Source organism: Nansenia antarctica (genome assembly GCF_963989245.1).
Source record: "Nansenia antarctica genome assembly, chromosome: 1".
NCBI classification, from domain to species: domain Eukaryota; kingdom Metazoa; phylum Chordata; class Actinopteri; order Argentiniformes; family Microstomatidae; genus Nansenia; species Nansenia antarctica.
Genome location: NC_137674.1, coordinates 102,048,414 through 102,070,363, shown reverse-complemented (window position 1 = coordinate 102,070,363; position 21,950 = coordinate 102,048,414). Strand labels below are relative to the sequence as shown.

The window sequence follows — 21,950 nt, the reverse complement described above, 5'->3', positions numbered from 1 at the left end:
GAACTGTTGATAGACTATCTGTTGCCACAGCATCTTCTTGTTACAACAAACAGCCCTTTGAAAGGGGAAGCATACAAGATATCCAAAGGAGTTTTGAATTTGACCTCAGTCAAGGTGATTCCCCATTCTACACACTCAGTTGACAGATGCAACGTCAAGATAATGTGTCTGATGAAGGGAAAACAAAACGTTCCTGGTGCGTGCGGGCCTTTGTCCATATGTCCCGGGCAATGACGTATGGTATATATGTATGCATACTGTAGATACAATGACGTATGGTATATATGTATGCATACTGTAGATACAATGACGTATGGTATATATGTATGCATACTGTAGATACAATGACGTATGGTATATATGTATGCATACTGTAGATACAATGACGTATGGTATATATGTATGCATACTGTAGATACTATGGATTAAGGGACCAGTGGAGGCTAGTGGAGGTAGCAATTGGAGGACAGACTCAATGTAATGCATGGAAGGCATAGAATGGAATGAGGAATAGTATCAAACTAATTCCGTTCCATGCATTATAATGAGCCCATCCTCCGATGTCTACCTCCACCAGCCTCCCCTGTTGTAGATATGATAGGACAGTGTAGCCTGAAGAACACCTCCACGATGACTCCTTACCGTTCCTGTAACATCAGCTTGTTTTCCTTTTTCCACTGCTCTTTACAGTCGGTGGAGAACTCATGCCACACAGAGAACAAGGTGTTGGGAGAGACCTCCTTCTCCCCCCCCTTGGGTTTGACGGAAAAGAACACGCTCAGCTCCATGAAACTAAGGACGGAGAAGCAAAACATGACATCAAAACCAACACGTCACAACACCAGATTACAGAGAAACGTTTACGTTTATTTAAGTCATCGCGAAAACTGATCGGCTTATCATAAAATGTGCCAAATGCGAAAGTTAAGCTTAGAAAAATAAGACCATTTCACAAAAACATGCAAGTACTAATAGTGATATGTGAGAATGCTAACTTAAGATGAATGGGTATTATTAAAATATGAAAGTGTATTATAACTGCCAAAATTGAATTCTTTTCTAAGTCGATACGGCGAAACAGATTGTTCTTCCACGCAGATTAAATTCTAGGAGTTAAAAGTAAACCCTTTAAAGGAAATGAAACTTCTCTGAAACAAACTCTTTGAGGTGAGTGGAATGGAGGGAGAGAGAGAGAGAAAAACAGAGACAGGGAGAGAGAGAGAGAGAGAGAGACACAGAGAGAGAGACAGAGAGAGAGAGAAACAGTGGCAGAGACAGAGAGCGAGAGAGAGAGGGAAAAGGAGAGAGGAGAGAGAGGACGGAAGACATAAAGGTGAGAAAGATACACGTAGAGAAAGAGGAAAGAGTGCAGAAGTGAAAGTGATAAATGTCCTGGTTTTGCGCTTGATCAGTACTCTGGACAGGTTGTGGACTCGATGTTTGGAGTTTGCTGTAAACATTCCTAGCTAGTGTTAACAGAAGTCTGGAGCCACGGCTGTCTCCTCCCGCTCTGCTTAGATAAACAACACAGACACTGGGGCCATCAGTCTAACACAGAACCTGCAGTATGAGGCACACATACACAACCACGTATGCTAAGGATCCGGAGAGGCTGGTGGAGGTAGACATTGGCTCAATGCATAGAATAGTAACCTTTCCTGATTCCATTCCATGCATTACAATGAACATGTTCATTATCATAGGCCAAAGACGATCATGATCCTAAGATCGGAAAACAGTTAATCAATACTGTCTTGGGCATCTGTATTTTGCACAGAAAGACAATCTGGACAGTTTCTTTGAATACATTTCAAGTTGATCAACTTTGTTTGTTCTTACATTTTCTGGGTGTCCGCTAGATGCGTTTCTTCTGCCTCCAGCTCAGTTTTCGCTGTAAGTGAAAACATATCGCATGTATAACTTTACTGATGAGAATATCATTATCATTATTATTATTATTATTATTATATTTGTCATAGCGGTAGAATGGCTTCCACCAGTTCAAACAGGACTTCACACATGGATAGAGAGTCTCAACCCTCCGATTCCTGGGGGTGCAGTGTGCACATACAGGATGACCTGTCCTGGAAGAACAACACAGCAGCCATCATCAAGAAGGCACAACAGCGGCTCTACTTCCTGAGAGTCCTCAGGAAGGAACACAACAAGCAGGAGATACTGGTGGCCTTCTACCGCTGCGCAGTGGAGAGCATCCTCACCTACTGCATCTGCAACTGGTTCTCCAGCTGCACAACCGCAGAGAGAAATGCGCTACAGAGTCGTGAGAACAGCCCAGAAGATCACCGGCGCCCCCCTCCCCTCTCTGGAAGAGCTGTACAACACACGCTGCCTCAGGAAGGCCTCCAAGATCTCCAGAGACCCATCCCACCCTGGGTACGAACACTTTGCCCGGCTGCCCTCAAAAAGGCGGTACAGGACCATGGCCGCAAGGACAAACAGACTGAAGCTCAGCTTCTACCCCAGGGCCATCCAGGCCCTGAACACAGCAAAGACCTAGGTTCTGGGCCCTGGACAGATTGATGGCAGCTGCTGGATTGAAAAAATCAGGTGTAGTGCTGAGGCACAAATGTGTACATTTCAAGCCTGCAAACTGCGACACTTTAAATGAATGTGCAATAACACTATGTGTAATATGACAACCCTAGTCGTTTTATCTGTACAGTATAGTATAGTGGATAGTGTACATAGCCTTTATTTATGTAAACCAGCTCCTTTCCCTTCTTTTTTTTTTCTTTCCTAGCACCAGGGGAGCCACCCCTCCCAAATTTCGTTGTTTGGTACCTGTACTATAGCAATGACAATAAAGACCATTCATTCATTCATTCATTCATTCATACTGTACCACACACATGCCATCATCAGCCAAATTCTCAGGCTATACGCCAGCATTGTAAGACTGAATCTCTCCTATAAACCATGGTATAAGACAGCAGAACCACTTTCTGAAAGTGCTTGGGCCACACCTGATACCTCTACCTCATCAGCGCGTGTGTTCATTTCGGCGCCCATGTTAACAGGTTAAAGCAGCCGTGGCTCAAGCTGTAAGGCTGCAAGGCTGTTCCAACCTGTTAACATGGGCGGCAAAATAAAACGCACACGCGCTGCTGAGGTAGAGGTATCCGGTGTGGCCCAGGCTTAAGACAGACAGTGGAATTCCAGAAGATATCCTAAGCCTTCGTTTTGCGTAATATCCTTTGCTTAATTGTTCACATTTCTGGAGAAATATACGGGATATCAGGTTATATTATCTCTCCGATATTGCTTTCCTTATCCTACGAAAAAAAAACATAACAATCGTGGTCTTGAAGCCAACTGGAAACCAACATCTTGTCAATGTTTTTCTTAGTTTCACTGAATATTACTTTGCCAATGATTGTTTCCATATACTTCCTAAGTGGGGATACGAGAGCCCAGTGCTATATGGTAAATATGGCTTGAGAGATGTTTTCAGTACTGTCTTCAAGGGATGATCTCTTTAGCTGTAGCAGTCTAAAACCATTAACTGATCGGAGATGACCTTTAGCCTTTTCATTGCTTTCCAAGACATCCACGGCAGCAGACGGGTCGGGAATCTTTCTTGGCATGGGCCTCCGGTTTGCCTTTATCCAGGGAATATCAGATCGCTCCGTATAATTGAAGCCAGAGCCACATCTAAGGAGCACTGACATTGCGGATGGGACCGTCACATTGGACCACGGCTCCCTGAACTAAATCATCCTATAAACGGTCTGTTCTCTTACATGTACATCTGCTTCCTGTTTGCTCATCGATAATCAATCAGAGATCCGGGAACAATAGATGACATCAGATGACATCTGATTGGATGCAACAGCACAATATCAAAATCCATGTCAATGGGTCTCAAAATCTAAAACATGAACGCAATGATTTATAATTCGTCATATCATACCACAGAAGTACCCCATAAAAGTATCATCAACAAAATAAATTACGATTTAAATGAAACACATTTTATTGAAGGCGGACAAACCACGTAGATGTATTACAATGTTATTAAACCCTCAAGACATTTTGGCAGCTTTTTACGAACAAAACTGATTGAACTTTCCAAACGTCTGTTTGTCAGTTTAGCCAATTAAAAAGAGGTTTTATATCGAGTTGCTAGGTTGCAATGTTTAGTTGCTAGGTTGTTTCAAAAGTCACACCCGGATTCCAAATCTTCTTATTGTAAGTGCCGACCTATAAAGGCCAATGCACACGGCGTGCGATACGATATTGTCACACGACTACATTCGATTCTCAATTCACAATGTGAATGGAGAATCGAATGTTGTCGTGCGACAATATCGTATCGCACGCCATGTGCATTGTCTCATTGAGATGCATTCAAAACAATGGAATCGAATTCGGCGGTGCGACAAAATCGCACGCCGTGTGCATTGAGCTTAAGGCTCTACACTACACATACTTCCTCAAGAGACAACCCTACTGGCCAATGCAGTAGTCAGGACCAGAGAGGTAATGGAACCAGTATTTCTTATCTCTATGTCCATCAGAAACAAATTATCACAAGGCCAGTGTCCTGTAGAGGCATACAGGCTTCATCAAAGGCTTGCATGCATGAGAATTTGTGAAAACGAGCGGGGAAAATCGAGCTAGACCAAACAGTGGAGCTCCTACGAGTCGGCTTCCACTGTTTTTCTGTGGTTAGTTTCATGGTCAGAAAATAAACAAGAGTGGTCGAAACTGTGGAGCCAGAAACTGTTTAACCCCAGGCTTTAGAAATTATAGAAATAACAAAAATAAGACATTGCTGTTGTTCTTCTCTTTTTTTTTTCTGCCGCAGGAAGCACCCACCCAGCGAAATCCGTCTGGAGCCGTCTGAGTCACATGTCCGTGTAACAACGAACATTCCGCCCTCTGAGGACAACATCGTCATTTGCATCAAAGAGGAAAACCCAATATTTCTTTCTGAGAGATGCTTTCATCCTATACAACCCCCCCCTCTCGTTCCCTTTCCCTCTCCCTCTCCCTCTCTCTCCCTCTCCCTCTCTCTCTCTCCCTCTCCCTCTCCCTCTCTCTCTCTCTCTCCCTCTCTCTCCCACTCTCTCTTCCTTTCTTTCTCTCTCTCTCTCTCTCTCTCTCTCTCTCTAAACCGGGACTCAAGTACAGGACAGTGAGTGACACGGAGGGACAACATGTGCTACAGATTACTATAGCTCTCATTTGAATACAAAAGCACTTGAGAAGGGGCCAGCGAGTTGTAGAAATGGAGGCCTGACACAAAGCCAAAGGAACATTAAGAGAGACGTTTGACATGTTATTATAACAAGCATGCCAACCACATTGTTTGAAGTGGATCACAATATCAGAATAGAGTTATGGTTGTAGATCTTTAGAGTACATGGAGAGTTGGTTATTTTATGTTCCGGCATGATGAGCTTAACATTCTGAAACTGTAGCCTCTGGAACTGGGTCAAACACATATGTCAATTAATGACGAAAAACTAGGTTTTAAGTGAGAAGTTATGGCGTATCAAAAGCCGCAAAAGCCAGGGAATTTAAAATGAGTACCACCACCCATAACTTCACAGATGCACTGACAAGGTTTTCCAGAACACACCTTTGATACCTTCTGCATGCTATAGTTATATAGCAGTTACATATTATTATTATTATTATTATTATTATTAATAATAATAATAATATTAAGTAATATTCTGTTGTATATTGGTCTACTATACTAATGACTATTGCCAAATATTTTCAAATGCAGGGCCTGTTTAGTTTGCCAATGGAATAATCCCAAAAGTGCTAACCCAAAACCAAATCAAGAGGCGTAATACCTAAGATAACTTCGAATACTTTGCAGTACTTTATGCAGGTCGCATGTCAATGCACTTGGACAGATCTTCCTAAGTGAGTTAGAGTGGGTGAGATGTGGGGTGAAGATATATCGTCCTCGAGGGCAGCCTGTGGAAACGTTCGGAGAGCGAGGGTGATAGAAAACACACTGCAGTCGAACAAAAACAAACACGGACTTCCGTAGAGGGAACGTGCTAGGTGGGTTCATCATTAGTGCTTGTTCCACTACTAATTCATCATGCCTGTTTTAACTGCACTCTAGGTAAACACCCCCACAAAGTGTTTATTTGAGGTCCTGATATGAGAGAGAGAGAGAGAGAGAGAGAGAGAGAGAGAGAGAGAGAGAGAGAGAGAGAGAGAGAGAGAGAGAGAGAGAGAGTGATGGAGAGAATGCGGCTTCTTCTGGCGAGGTTGCAGAACAAGGGAGGCTGATGATGGAGGTTTGATACCATTCCTCATTCCATTCATTACACTGAGCCTGTCCTCCGATTTCTACATCCAGTAGCCTCCACTGGCAGAGGAAGAGGGAAAGGGGGTTGAAAAAGGGAACGTGGAGGGGAGGAGGTGAGAACTAAATGGCAGAGAGAGAAACTATTGGGAGGCGAGCTAGTTCGGTGCTCTCTCTGACTATAATGTAGTGTTAATGAAACAGACGTCAACTTGCTGCAAACAGTCATTGCATTTTGAATTGCTCTGTTTGAATCTCGAACATGCAACCTCTGGATTGCCAACACAATTGTGCCAACATGTCTCCTCAAGTACCCAATGTTATCCAGCTATGCCACTGAAAATCGAGCGATTCAACAGTGCTTTTTCCAAGTTCAACTATCTCAACTTGGTTACACTTTACTCCAAAGGATTCCACACAATTAGTTACTATATCCTGATGACCACATTTCTAGTAAACAACTACTATTTCACTATGTAATGTCTTATCTATATCAATGATGCACTGTCTGTCTAACCAGGCCTGGGTTGGGTACAGTATAATGTTTTGGTCTAGCTGGATGGCTGCTTTGAGATAAGTTTGTTTTGAAAGATAAAGCCTGAGGTCAGAGCCTGAGCTACCAAGTGCTACGGAAACCAATCAAAACAGATAAGACAAGGTTGAGACAATAGCCATGCGTTATTCAATACAGTCTGGAATTAGCCGAAATTCTCATGGAAATGTTGTTGAATGATGGCCCGCTCTCTCCCAACACTGGAACATTAACCAGGAGTAGGACTGAAGGACGTCTTCGCCGGGACAGCTACTTAAGAAGAGATAGCGTTATGATCGACGACTGATCTCTATGCTCTAGACAACATGGAGTCCTCATGTCAGGTATCCTCACACTGTACATTATCCAGGGGGGATACCTGAGGGATTAGTCATGGCAGGCCTAGCTATATCTAGCTACCATACAGTCGCTCTAAGAACAGTAGGAATCAACATCTCATCTCTGGCCCTGGGCCCACTCTTAGAGCTAAAATGGCTGACCTTGGCTCAGGAAGGCGTCCATCTTGTCCTTGAAGGGTTGCAGGTGCTCTTCAGAGGAGACCTGGCACACTTTCTCTGTCTCTGACGAGCAAGCTGGGGGGGAGAAAAAAGCAGAAGAAAGTATGCTTTAAGTACGCTCTATCCCCCTGTTAATTTTTTCTTTTTACTGTATATTACCATTTTTTATTATCTAGCATTATGACTGCCAATGGCCTCTGGCCCGAGTAGAGATTACTTAAACTTTTTTCTTGCGATGTCTGATGGATAGATGATTCACTTACTTAGACAAGTGTATTTGTTGTATAATCACTTTGGATAAAGGCGTCTGCTAAATGCCATTTTTTTTATTTTTTTTAAATGCATGGAATGGAATGATGAATGGTATCAAACGTTGATACCATTCCTCATTCCATTCCATGCATGCAGATGATGAAGCTAAAATTCTGAATGACACGTGTTTGATGCCATTCCCAATTCCATTCCATGCATTACAATGAGCCTGTCCTCCGATTTCTACCTCCACCAGCCTCCCCTGGTCAGCAGTTAGAGACCCTGGTTCAGCTACGTCTCTAATAAGTCAGCATTTAATTGAATCATCTGCATGCACCCCATGTCCGCTACTACGAGGGATGCCCAAGGAACCTCCAGACCCCTTGGATGTCCCAGAGGGGACCCCAGAGTCATGCTCCATCAGTGGCCATGATGAATCCATAACCTGCATGCCAGAGTTCTCCAAGGCAGCCGATGCTAATTGTCCGACCATATGGTCTCCCCCCGCCCCCCCCCCCCCCCCCCCCTCTCTGTGGAGGTTAGCTAGCTAGCTGTTGTCCTGAGGGACAGCCATCCGAGCACATATCTGTGGGCCGCCTACTTAACCAAACCCCTGCAGACAACTGTCATCGAAGCCCACATCTGTTAGAGCACTTTGCTGGTGCCTCTAGGTAAGAGAGCCTTGCAGTAAGTGATGATGCATTTATGTATGCTAGCATGCTGCGTAGGGTAAGGGAACTGTTCAGTTCAGTCTGAACTGTTCAACTGTTCACCATGTGGGAGACTCCACTTTTCCAAATTACAAATAATAAGCGACTTCAAAAGATTGATTATGGTAAAGGAAAAACAATATTTGGCAAGATAACACAGACTGGAGACTTGATCTGTTTAGCAGCGCGCTGCGTATAACATTACAGACCAAAAAACAGACACGCTTTGGGTGATTATTCTTTATCGACACGCACACGTCAAGGAGGCATGGACACACGCGCACATGCACACACACACACACATGCACACACGCACGCGCGCGCACGCACACACACACACGCACACGCGCACACACACACACACACATGCACACACACGCGCACACGCACACACACACACACACACACACACACAGCTGGGCGTTCAGGATCAACATGGTGCTCAAGGGCGAGAGAAGTTCCTCATGTTCAGTGTTCAGCTCAGTGAACCTGAGGTACGAGATGCAATGAAAACACACACACACACACACACTGAACAGTAACGTTTCACCACCTGTAGCCCACTGAATGTGTTGAAAGAGACGAATAACTTGCGACTGAGCAATGAGCGCAACTACTTACCCATCCTCTCATCCATTACACAGTACATTGCACAGGACATTCGTTTTCAACCAGTGATTTTGGTTTTAAGCATGTCAATCTAGTTTCCGCACTTCATTATGACTGCTTCTTGTTTATCATTTCACCACCCTGGCAAAGTCTTTCTTAGCCAAGTCTGATCTGAGGACAGTTACTCTCTATAATCCTTTTTACAGGGCAAGTGTTGAAACCCATTCATTCACGGATGATCATGCACAGATCATCGTGGCTGTGGCTCAGGAGGTAGAGCCGGTGTCTAATGATCACAAGGTCAGCGGTTCAGCAGTTCAATCTCTGGCTGGCCACGTGTCGAGGTGTCCTTGGGCAAGACACTGAGCCCCAAATTGCTCCCAATGAGCGGGCCGGCGCCTTGCATGGTAGCTTGCCGCCGTTGGTGTGTGAATGTTTGTGTGAAAGGGTGAATGAGAGACCATTGTAAAGTGCTTTGGAATTGGAGCACTATAAGTGCAGTCCATTTACCATTTTACCATATCACCAATTCCTTACTTCTGTGTGTTGTTGCTATGAGACCCTCAGATCCTGGCTCTTTGGTTTCTAAGATGAGGTTCTGCTTAGCATAGGGGTGTTTCTCTAGTCTTCTGCCCTGCTCTGAGTGAGCCTAGCTGGGGTACAGAGGTAGGAGAAGCTCCCCATCTCTGGTTCTTATTCTTAAGCCCTGCGTTGTGAAGCCAGTAGAAGCAGGCCTTGTGGATTCGACTGGAGTCCGGACCTGACAACACATCTGGTTCTGGTTTGGTCGTCCCTACAACAAACAGATGCTATCTGCTGACCCTGTTCTGTGATCCAAACATGACCATAGCTGGGCACACTTTGAAGAAGTTTCCATCGAAGAGATACAGAGGGTTGGATATTGCATGATTTATACTTTCATAAATCCTACACAATGGTATCATAAACATGGTATGGCACCTGTCATAACTGGCTATTCAGGTTGATTCTGGTTTACTACCTGGTATTGTAAACACACAGTTCAAGGCATGGAAATGTACGAACGGGGGGGGGACAGTGTTACCGTTGAGGTCTTTCTTCAGCTTACGTAGATCTCTCTGAAAGTCCTCAAACTTCATCTGGGAAGCCTGGAACAGGTCCTGGGGCTCAGGGAGAGGGTAGACACAGGTCTCTTTACCGGCGTCCTGGCAACGCACACGTACGCACACACGCACAGACACACACACACACACACAGACACACATGCACAACACACACACGCACAACAGACACAGACGTCATGTCAAAGTCGATCATCCTTAAAAACAAGAACCCCTCTCAGGCAAGCGTCTCAGGTAAGATTGAAATGGATGGTTTAAGCCCTACTTATCAGTTGTCCAAACATTCCCAAATAAGATAAGCTCGCCTGCGCACTGAACGACTGTTTCCTACAGAGGAGCCGTAATTACAGAATACGTCCATCCTGTCCATCAACATCACCGCAAGGCCATTAGGAACCCCAGAACCATCCCAGAACCATGTCATGGAGGTTGACTTTGGCAACCCCGCTCTCTGGTGAGTTCATCTCATCTGGCTAACCTAATTATTTACACGAGAGATCCGTTGGATCCGTTGCCAGCTAACACACTACAGGTCTGGTCTGGGCCGGGACCGAGGCCGAGACATTCGTTTTCTGTTGTAAATGAGGAAAAGAAAAATAAATAATGTGATAAAGCATAAGCCATGCTGTCCTCTAGGCGGAGGAGGATGAAAAGGGGGGGCTGGAAAGATATCTAAGCAAATCAAGGGGAAATCAGAAAGTGATTCAAATAAACAGGAACAAAAACATACCTCATCAAAGTGCCTTAGATAGTAAGCAACGATGTAAGACAAAAGGCTCTGGGAGTTATCCTGCAAAGAGAACATCCATAACTGAAAAACCTTGTTTTCATTCATCATTTTTATATACACTCACCCGGACACTTTATTAGGAACACCCGTACACCTTCTCGTTCAGTTAGGTGTTGTAATGAGGTGGGGAAGGTTTTCTTGGCACACTTTGGGCCTGTTAATACCGATCAATCATCGCTTGAATGCCACAGTATTGTTGTTGTCGTTGTTGTTGTTGTTGCGGACCATGTGCATCCCTTCATGGCCACAATTTACCCATCCTCTAATGGCTACTCCCAGCATCATGTCCCTAATAAAGTTCCACCAGCTTGGACTGCTGACACAAGGGCAGGTTGGGTCCATGGATGTTCCCAATGTTCCTAATAAAGTGTTGGGTGAGTGTATATGGATAAATATAATCATTTTGGAAACATTTGTTTTTGATTTGCATGAGGACAACATGTGTAAGGAGTGCTTAGAAGTCTAAGTTACAGCACCGCAGAGCACTGCAGTCAAGCCCAACAGTCATCTTTGCTGGGGAGATTGTCATAACTGAGATCTCAAGAGAAGGATGATGTTCTTCACGGGCACCTCTGAGATCCAAAACACAGGCCACACAGGCCACTGCCCTTTCATGGCGGGCACCAGGGGAGGCATGTAATGCATGAAACGGAATAAGGAATGGTATCCAAAACACATGTTGTACACAGGGGGTAGTGGTGGTCTAGTGGATAGTGAGTTGGACTTGTGATCGGAAGGTTGTGAGTTCAAATCCCGCCTGAAACCACACCACTACTAGTGTGCCCTTGAGTAAGGCACTTAGCCCTCAGTTACTCCAGGGGGAATGTCCCTGTAATTCGTAATTGTAAGTCGCTTTGGATAAAAGCGTCTGCTAAATGGCAAAATTAATTAATTAAATTATGTTGGATACCATTCCCCATTCCATTCCATTCCATTCCAATGAGCCTGTCGTCCGATTTCTACCTCCACTGATGGGCACACTAATGTCTAATAATCCCCCATCACTGTTGAACCCCATCACTGTTGGTTAACATACGTTTTTTTTTTGCCACCAGACACCTTATTGTTGCAACCAGATGCCAAGCGTAAAGTACAGTATGGATGGTTGTATTCTGAGTCATGTTGTGCTGCACCCCACCCCCACCCTGAACCACACTCACACTGCTCTTGACATCCTTTAGTTTGGGCAAGATGTCCAGAGAGAAGCCGTCAGCCTGCCCTCGCGATCGGTTCCCCCCGTTCATGTAGTTCCCGAAAGCCAAGACCAGGCCTAAAATCTGCATTACACACGTACCACTCTGGAGAGTCTGATGCACACAACACAGAGACACAGGGAGACGAATGGAGAAGAGAAGTTATGAGTAGACGGGTAAGAGCAGGGAGCAAAAAGGTGAGAAAGAAAGGAATAGAATAGGTAGGTAGACAGAGAGGAAGAAGTAGACAGAGAGAGAGAGAAAAAAAGAGACCTGTGAGAGGTGCATCTGGTATGAATGAGACATACTATACTGTACTATACATTTGCTTTCTGCAGATAAAGAGAGAGAGAGAGAGAGAGAGAGAGAGAGAGAGAAACTCACCATACACACTCTCTGAAGGACTTCTACTTTCCGAAGGACAGAGGAGATACATTCAACAAAGGTGGATTGAAAGAGGATGCAAAACACCCGGCCTGAGAAATTGGGAATTTGGGACAACTGAAAGAGAAACCTACAGGAAGAAGAAGAGGTCAAAGCATTAGTGTTGTCCTCAATTTAGTGTTAGAAGACATACAGCAACTTGACACTGAACACACTCAAACCTACTTAGAGCAGGGGGGGCTGGTGGAGGCAGAAATCGGAGATGTTTGACACCAATCACAATGTGTTTGAGATACCACTCCTCATTCCATTCCATGCATTAGAATAAACCCGTAATCCCATTTCTACCTCCACCAGCCTCCCCTGAGGCTAAACATCTAGAGATATTAATGTCCCGTGTCCAAAAAGTGACGACATTGAAAGAGAACATGTAGAGATATAGGGAAGGTTTTGAGACAGAAGACAGGCGATAGAAGACAGGAAATAGGAGGATAGGGTTGACAAAGAGGATAGATAAATGCTCTTACTGCTCAGGCTTGTCAAGAGGTTTAACTGCGTCCTGGTCCTTGTCTTTGGATGACTTGATGTGCTTGTCGATCTTCTCCATCTCATCTTGCTGGGCTCTCTGAAATGAGAGAGATATGGGCGTGAAGATTGTTTCCAAGGTAACAACTGCATGTGAAACAGACGTCAAGTTGTTGCAAACAGTAGGCCCACAATTCATGCTTCTCCGACCGTGTCTTGAACTTGCGACCTCTGACTTGCCAACACACAACGTTCTCCTCAAATACCCAATGTAAACTAGCTACGCTATAAAAAAAGCTAGCAATTCGACCGCACGGGTGGGGGTATTTGAACTTGAGGAGTTGAGTTTTACAATCTCAACTCGGTTACACACACGTTACTTGTGAAACAGACGTCAAGTTGTTGCAAATAGTAGCCCCGGAATTCAAGTTCCTCCAATTGAATGTCGAATTAACCGATGTTGACCAGCTATTGGAAAACTGGCAATTAAACAGCACGAGTGGGTGTATTTGAACTTGAGGAGTGAGTTTACCATCTCAATTTGATTAAACATGTAGCTGAGATGTACATGGAAACAATGTCTCTGGGACCACTATTATTAGTACACAATGTGTACTTTGGATGACACACCCTGAACTGAACGTGTGATCACATCCAAACATCCAAACAACACAGTATTAGCTTTATAAACACATAACCATCTGTTCAGACTCGCCTTAGCACAGCATGGCATGCATCCTGAGTAACACTATTGCCCACAGCTGCCTGAGATCTTACAGCATTTTTCTTTTCAGATTTTTTTTTCTTTCCTATTTGTGTTCTGTTATTGTTTGTTTGTCCTGCTTCTCTTTGTTTTCTGTACAGTGTCCTTGAGTTTGAGAATGGTGCTTTTAAATTAAATCTATTATTATTATTATTACTATTATTATATAGAGTACAAAACATTCTAGCATATTTTGTACATCATACTTTGTCAGACACAAAACCACATTCTTATACAAGGTGGTTAGAAAAAAGACCAAAGAAGACCAAAGATGCCCCTCGCTTCAGGAGACAATGGAAGTTGACGTGTCTGACGCAGACTGGCAAAACCATAAAGCGCCAGACAGAGGGAATGTAAACTCAGTAGGCCTCCCCAGAGTTGAGCCTCATTTCAGGGCCACTCAGGACTTGGCCCAAGCATAAAACTGTGCGTGCGTGTGTGTGTGTGTGTGTGTGTGTGTGTGTGTGTGTGTGTGTGTGTGTGGGTGTGTGTGTGTGTGGGTGTGTTTGGGTGTATGTTTTTGTGTGTGCATGTGTCTTCATACGTATGTGTGTCTGCATGCGTGCTCAACAGCACAAAACTGTGCGTGCGTGTGTGCGTGTGTGTGTGTGTGTGGGTGTATGTTTTTGTGTGTGCATGTGTCTTCATACATATGTGTGTCTGCGTGTCTGCATGCGCGTGCTCAACAGCACATCAAACTTGGGCATCAAACACACAGACAGGCACACATTAGTATTCCACACACCCCTGCCCTTGGGTTCGACATGGGTAAAGCTTTGCTTCCCCTTTACGACATGTTTTAAAGTGTAAATATATTTAACTGGAAGCAGACCCTCTGAAACATGTGTGTGTGTGTGTGTGTGTGTGTGTACCAATGTGAGGTACACACAGTATCGTGAGATGTCTCAAACACAGAGGCCGGCATGTAGACAGACATTGGAAGAAAACATGTCTCGATGCTATGTGAACAATTCTACTCTCTGTTCTTTAAGCCTCCAATCGACGGAGCTGTAAAGACCAATTCTCTCACCCAACTGGATGTTTCAGAGTCCCGTAAGAAGAACAAAGCTACTGATTGACCTCCGACACCTTGTGACAGTCATACATTCTCTGTTTCTGTATGAGGTGATACAGTCATGAGTGTGGCGTGGTGTGGTGTGGTTCGTCACTGTAGCTAATGGTGAGCAGGGTAACACGGTATTCAGGGGAGGCTGGTGGAGTAAGAAATCGGAGGACTGGCTCATTGTAATGCATCCATGGTATAGAATGAAAGAAAAGTGCGGACGGCCTCCTTTCTAATGCATTGAATGGAATAAGGAATGGTATCTCTCATTCCATTCCAGGCATTACAATGATCCCGTCCTCCGATTTCTTCCTCCCCTGGTGGTATTCGGGGAAGGAGTCCCTGAACCTCGGAGAGTCAGAAGTCTGCTTGCTGATGACGTGTGATGCTATATGTGAAAGGGGGGTGGTAGTCTCATACTATCACAGTGACCCCCTCGCTGCCTGTGGTTGAGTGTTCTCAGAGCAGTAGCGGTTTCACTCCCAGAGAACCACAGACAGGGTGACTCCGCGTCTGTGAGGAGTGACCTTCTCTTTCTCTGTGTGTTCTGAGTGTGTACTGTATGTGAGTGTGTGTGTGTGTGTGTGTGTGTATGTATGTGTGTGTGTGTGTGTGTGTGTTCTAGAGTTGGGAGGGTGTAGCCATTAGAAGAACGTCTCATTCCTAAGACAGGGTGGCTACACTACTGCCAACTGTGGTTAAAGGGTTAGAGACCCCGAGACAGGATGGAGTCTCGCAATACAAAAGAGAAACAATTTGGCTCCTCGACTCAATAACACAGCCTGAGGCTAGGGAGAGGAGGATGAAGGAGGGGAGGGAAGAAGGGGAGTGGGGGAGAGATGAGGGTGAGTGGGGGGGTTACACTACTTTGATCCTCAAGTTATGACACATTTCCTCAAAACTATGTCTCGAGTCACAGCGCTAGTGATCCCATGATCAATATTATTATTTATGTGGCTCTAGCAGTCGAGAGGCCAGGCCTCTTGTGTTGCCATGCCAGAATCTTGTCAGGAATTTCACAGCATCTTAAAACTATATCACGGTTCAAACATTTAAAATCCTGTTTCATGCTCCTCGGCTCTTTGTTGACATAACATGGCGTGGGGCTGAGAATTTTCCACTTATGGGGACAGGTTTTACGTCATCGAGGGTTGAGGAAGGTCCATAGCTATAGCTGGGAAGACCATCACAACAACCATGGTGGTGGGATTCTTATCGTGAAGGAATAGAATCCATGACATTGTCAAACTATACCATAATAATAATAATCAACAACTGTTATTCAATGAAGGTAGACACAATACAGCTAACATTTGATTCACAGTGGGATACCAATGTCACAGTTCAATCAAAATTCCATCAAAGAATGGAGAAAAATAACTCCCATTACTGCAAAACATTAGATTTTGTGCCAGCAGGTGGTGCTATAGAGTGTTAAATACATGGGCTCCAATGGAGATTTTCCAGAAAATACCTTTTGAAAAAAATATTTGATGAATTATAGGCTATATGACTTATATTATAGAATAAAAGGCTTATGGTTAATATAAGGCAGATACAACCTTGTTTTACAGTATTTTGTTTAGTCAGGAATTGGTAACAATTGGTAACTGTGCTAGCTGGCCCACTTAGTATAGTGCTAACAGGTTCAAAAGTATGAAAAGTACCAAAAGTACTAACCCTAACCCATAGAAATGAAAGTCTGTTAGTAGGACATTGTATCACATTCAGGATCAGTGGAAAGATCATTTAGGACAGTTAAAGATCAGTTTAACACAAATCGGATTTTAGTTTTAGCTGCATTAGGCCCTGGCCATACAAACTATGTTATCCGTTAATTACGGATTGTGCCAATGGTTTCTCTCTGGGAGTCACCCCACAACGGAGATGACAAGGGTCTATCTGCGTACATACCATTTGGGCAATTATGGTAAACAAAGGTTCTTATGAGTTGAACTTTCCACAAAGTTGTTTCAAAAGTCACACCTGAGTTCCATCGGAGGAAGGGCTCATTGTAATGCATGGAATGGAAAGAGGAATGATATCAAACGCATGAGCAATCATATGAAACATGTGTTTGACACCAAAATAATCTACATGGATTTCATAAGAGAGGAGCCCAGTTATTTCTTTCAATGAGAATCCATGCTTACTAAAGAGGAAAGATCTCCCGACTTCCAGCAGACATACACAGATCTGGCTGTCGCCAAGCACCACACATACCAGTAGGTCTTGTGGTTTCCATGTTTGTTTTGGTATTTAATGCACATTTCCTTTAGTTGTGCTTTTAAGAGGACCCGCCGGCACACAGACTCAGGAGACAGAGGCCTGTTCAGAGCATACGCTGACATCCGCTAGAAAACCCTTTACATATTCTGGGAAACAGTTTAAGACTGAATTAATGACTAGCAATTCATAATGCTGCTTATGAAAAGGTTGGCCTTTCCCCTATGTTCCAATGAACATGATTGATGGGAATTGTAGTTTGTTTTGCGTAGTCATCTAAATGCCAAATCAAACAAAAATGTATTATTGTTAAATGATTTGCAATTAGTCACTAATGCGTTGGCTTGCTTGACCCCATCTTAGATTTCATTATATAATAAAATGATCGCAGCTTATTTTTATATGACATGAAATACAGTATGTAATCATCAATGTTATGAGCAAACATTTCCACAACGATGATATCACTGTCATGTTTAACTACACATGCCAGGGTCAGTCCAAATGCTACAGATCACTCTACTGTTCTCAAAGTTGATACCATACACAAGTATCCCTTAAATGGCGTTAACAACGCTAAGGTTGCGGGTTTGATTCCCGCTAGGACCCTATACAGTATAAATGTATGCACTCACTGCAATGTAAGTTGCTTTGGATAAAAGCGTCTGTTTGCCTGTGAATTGAATAAACCTCCATGTTACAAATAGCCAAACACCTTTTTCCTCAGAGAGAGAGAGAGGAAACACATCATCAAACACATCCAGACTTACGTTCTCATACAGGGCCTGCAAAGTCTCCAGGTCCACCACACTGTTGTCCATGTTCAGGATGGCTGGAGAGACAATAATAAATAGCATTAGATTGGACATATGTGACACGGTCTGGTGAAAGGGGTAACAAGTCAGTAGCCGATTTAATGTTCAGACTTTTATTTATTTATTTTGTTTCAGCGTTGTTGAAAATCAATGACACACTCGTCAACTAACACAGCTTGTTTTGTGAGCCTGCTAACAATGCAGTGTTATAGTTAACTAGGTAGCAGTGGGGATTACTCGCCGAATCCATTGCATTGCAATACTTTGGCTTGACTAGTGAAATGTATTGCATTTTTCAAAATAAAAGTCTGAAAATCAAATCGGCTGCCGACTTGTTATGAGTATTTCAAGATTCAAGATTGCTTTATTGTCTGTCACAGAGTGACAGAAATTCTCCTTTGACAGGCTTTGTGCAGTTCATGAATACGTTATCCACATTAAAAACACACATAGGTCACATACATACAATAAAAACAGACAGATATAACAGTGTTTATAAAATGTAGTGCCTATTAAAAAAGTCTAGTCATTTAAAAATAATAGTAAGAAAAACAGTGTGCTTCCTATTTTAAAATGTTCAGGGCGGTGGTTGCAGTGGGAATGAATGATTTTTTATATGTGTTTTTCCGGGCCAGTGGAGTTCTATAACGGCGGCCTGATGGAAGTGGCTGAAATGATTCCTTTCACCAGACTGTGTCACATATTGTAATCCACTGTCTTAGCTGCCATACCCCTCACACCTCTACTTAAAGAGATGCTACAGGATTGGTGCATATTTGTATCCACTATTTCTAAAATGAGCACTCGCAAGCCAAAAACAGGTCCCCCAAAAAGAAGACAATTTGTCAAGAAATTAACTGATTGGACTGATTGGAGAGGGGCACAATACCATGAGAAAACGCTTATTTTGCTTTAGTTTGTTGGCCTTAAACTAAGGATTGTGTCATCTAATGAGATTTTAAAAATGCTAATAACATTATATCATGAACCATACACTTACACCAAAATGTGATGTAGACAATTAGCAACAACAATCCTGTAGCATCTCTTTAACTGAAATGAACAGTATTTTTAAGTATAATTTGTATGGAACTTAGTCTGTGTCTCCAGTATATGACAACAACTACATTTTGTAGCTTGTTGCTACAGCATCAGGACCACGGATACTCTTGCTGATGTATACATATATTAACAGAATACAGTATATGTATGGAGGCTGGTGGAGGTAGAAATCAGAGGATGGATTCATTGAATGGAATTGGAATGGAATAGAATAATATTGAATGGAATAATATCATTCATTACAATGAGCCTGTCCTCTAATCTCCACCAGCCTCCCCTGATATGTACGTCTGAGCTCGCACCTCACACCACGACATACACACATCTCACACTGTGACACACACACACATAGAGCATCATATCCGTGTCATATTTGCTCTGAGTTGCTTTGAAGTTATTGGGAGCCACAAACTAAAACATAAATACAAGGTCTTAGAAATCTGTCAAGGATCAAAGCCTGCGTTTGAGTTGCTGTGTTGCAGTCCTGATGTTGTGTGTTTGTGTCTGTGAGCATGAATCATTTGAAAGTAAATGTTTAAAGGCAAACAGAGCCTGGGGGTCTAGCTTGTTCAATCTGAGGTGTTATGCTATGCACTAGCATCTGTAGCACAGTATGTTCCACATTTGGCAGTGTTTTGGTTTTAGTTACCGGGTAAGTACATTATTGTAACAGATTCCATCTCTAGGGGCAGAATAGTGTACAGTTGTAGTGAGTGACAGACTTAAGACAACTTCGAGAAATGAGCAAAGATGACATGGTTGCACTTTTGTTTTACACCACAGAAATGATCAGGTATTTTACTCATTAAGTATTTGTTTGTTTATTTGGGATCCATTAAAACAGGCACCACAATGCGCCATTTCGTACCAGGTACCATGGTTACATTCTTTGAATATGAATATGAGAGCCTATTGAATATGAATATGAGAGCCTATTGAATATGAGAGCCTATTGTTTCCACAATCCACATACCAGGGTTCCCACACCTTCTAAAACATCAAATTCAAGCACTTTTCAAGGACTTTCAAGACTCAATTCCCTCAAATTCAAGGACCCAACACATAGTTGGAGACAGATCTAGATGAGAATTTATATAATAGGAACTATCCGCTCACAGACAACAATTAAAGAGGCTTTTGAATGTAGCGGCTTGAACATGACTAGATGGTCTCTATAATTACGTAAAACATTGTTAAAAAAAATAATATATGTCTTTAGAGAGAGAGAGATAAAGAGGGGGGAATTCAAGCACTTTCAATGACCCATGTCTATTTTCAAAAACTTTCAAGGCCTTTTTTTATTTTATTTTTATTCACAAACTTTCAAGGATTTCAATGACCCGTGGGAACCCTGACATACTATTGTTTCCACATACTATTATTTCCACATAATAATGAAATACCCGTGAAGCAGGGGAGGCTGGTGGAGGTAGAAATTGGAGGCTCGATAGGAATCTTCATTCTGTTCTATGCATTACAATGAGCCCGTCCTCTAATTTCTGCCTCCACCAACCTCCCCTGCAGTCAATACAGTACGGGACAAGGTTAAGCTGCTAAACATCTTCAGATACAGATGTCTGGAAAACCACATGCATGTACAGCATCAAATGTACTGCAGTATGATGACATGTCCAAGTTTGGAGTTCCTCAAGCAAGGATTTGGACATAACTCCTCTCCTAACCTTGAAATCCTCTACTGGCTTAAGTAACTGAGACAGACAGACAGACAGACACAGACAAACAGACAGACAGACAGACATGAGAAATCAAATTATTGATACACACAATAATTAAACACAGTTTGACTAGTTTGGCACAAGTTACCACAGTAGAACTGCCAGACCTGTATACGGCTATTACCAATTATACAACGGTTAGATGCGGCAACTCTCTACTGAATGGTTTAAAAAGGTGCATTCCAGCTGTGCTCAAACGATACAGCTCAAACCTCTGGTGTGTTATTGCTTCATTCATGCATGACTGCATAAACATAATAAACCTCTTTCGCTCAGACAATATGGCTGGTCAGCGGTCACCATTTACAGTAGTGCACGGATTGAGTTTGAGCGTTAAACTGTTCCAATGTGGGAATGGGCCATTCTATGGTTAGGTAGTAACAACCGCAGGGATCATAATCATAAATCGTTCAGGTCGGACTAATGTTGTTGTTGATGTAACACACCATTGTTTTCAGTGGCAGAATTTAGACATACAATTTCGAACATAAGAATTCCTTTCTTTCCTTCTTCCTTTCTCCTGTATATTCAGCATCGTCCCCCACCCTCTATAGTATTTATATTTCTCTCTCCCTCTCTCTGTCTGACAGTTTTCTCTCTATCTTTCAACTCAATGTGTGTGGTTGTGTGTGTGTGTGTGTATGTGTGTGTGTGTGTGTGTGTGTGTGACAGACAGTGACTCTCTTTCTCTGTGTGTTCCTTTCTTACTTCCACCACCCTCTAACCCTTTCACACTCTCTTTCTCACTTTCTTTCTCTCCAGTGCAGTCAACCCAGGGGCAGCTCCCCCCCCCCCCCTTTCCCTCTCCAGTAACCCTCTCTCCTGTCTCTCCCTCTCATTTGGTTCTCGTTACTGACTCAAACTAGGCTGGGGTTTTTGACAGGGAGGGGAGAGGCCCATCTCATGACTCTCAGACGTCCTACTCACGACCAAGCCCTGTTCCATCTGCCAGTATCTACCATACCACTCTAGAGGCCGCCGGCGCCAATGCTGGCGTCTAACATCATGACTCGCTCTCTCAGCTAATTAACAGGAAGTCTACATTGCACGGAAGTGTCTTATGAAACAGGCTGTGAGCGTTCGCCAAATAGACGAACAACACTAACAACAACAACGAACAAGAAATAACATGACACGAAACAGTCAGAAAAATCATAAAATAATGATCTAAAGCTTTGACGAAGAGAGAGTTTTTGTTTTCCTCTCTCATGAGATGTGGGAAATAGCTTAGGGAGGCCATCTTTAGAACCCTGATCAGTACAGTCTGCTCTCTGGTTCCTAGAGGATTTTGAAACACTGTCTTTCTATTCCCCGGTGTTATCCTTCATCGGCGGCGGAGTCAGAAATCATTGTCATGGAGGACAGGGGAGGCTGGTG

General features: G+C 43.3%; 1 protein-coding gene across 1 annotated transcript in view; it reads right to left on the bottom strand.

Moving 5' to 3' along the window:
* LOC308155275 (formin-2-like) overlaps positions 1–21,950 on the bottom strand; it is a gene marked incomplete at both ends in the record, with an annotated part of 42,479 nt that overhangs the window by 1,862 nt on the left and 18,667 nt on the right. The window contains 9 exons of the mRNA XM_080528564.1: positions 643–792; positions 1,840–1,891; positions 7,328–7,420; positions 9,980–10,100; positions 10,747–10,806; positions 11,967–12,113; positions 12,384–12,513; positions 12,911–13,008; positions 17,731–17,792. Of these exons, the coding sequence (XP_080384690.1) occupies positions 643–792; positions 1,840–1,891; positions 7,328–7,420; positions 9,980–10,100; positions 10,747–10,806; positions 11,967–12,113; positions 12,384–12,513; positions 12,911–13,008; positions 17,731–17,792 (913 nt within the window). The remainder of the gene's footprint in view (positions 1–642; positions 793–1,839; positions 1,892–7,327; positions 7,421–9,979; positions 10,101–10,746; positions 10,807–11,966; positions 12,114–12,383; positions 12,514–12,910; positions 13,009–17,730; positions 17,793–21,950) is intronic.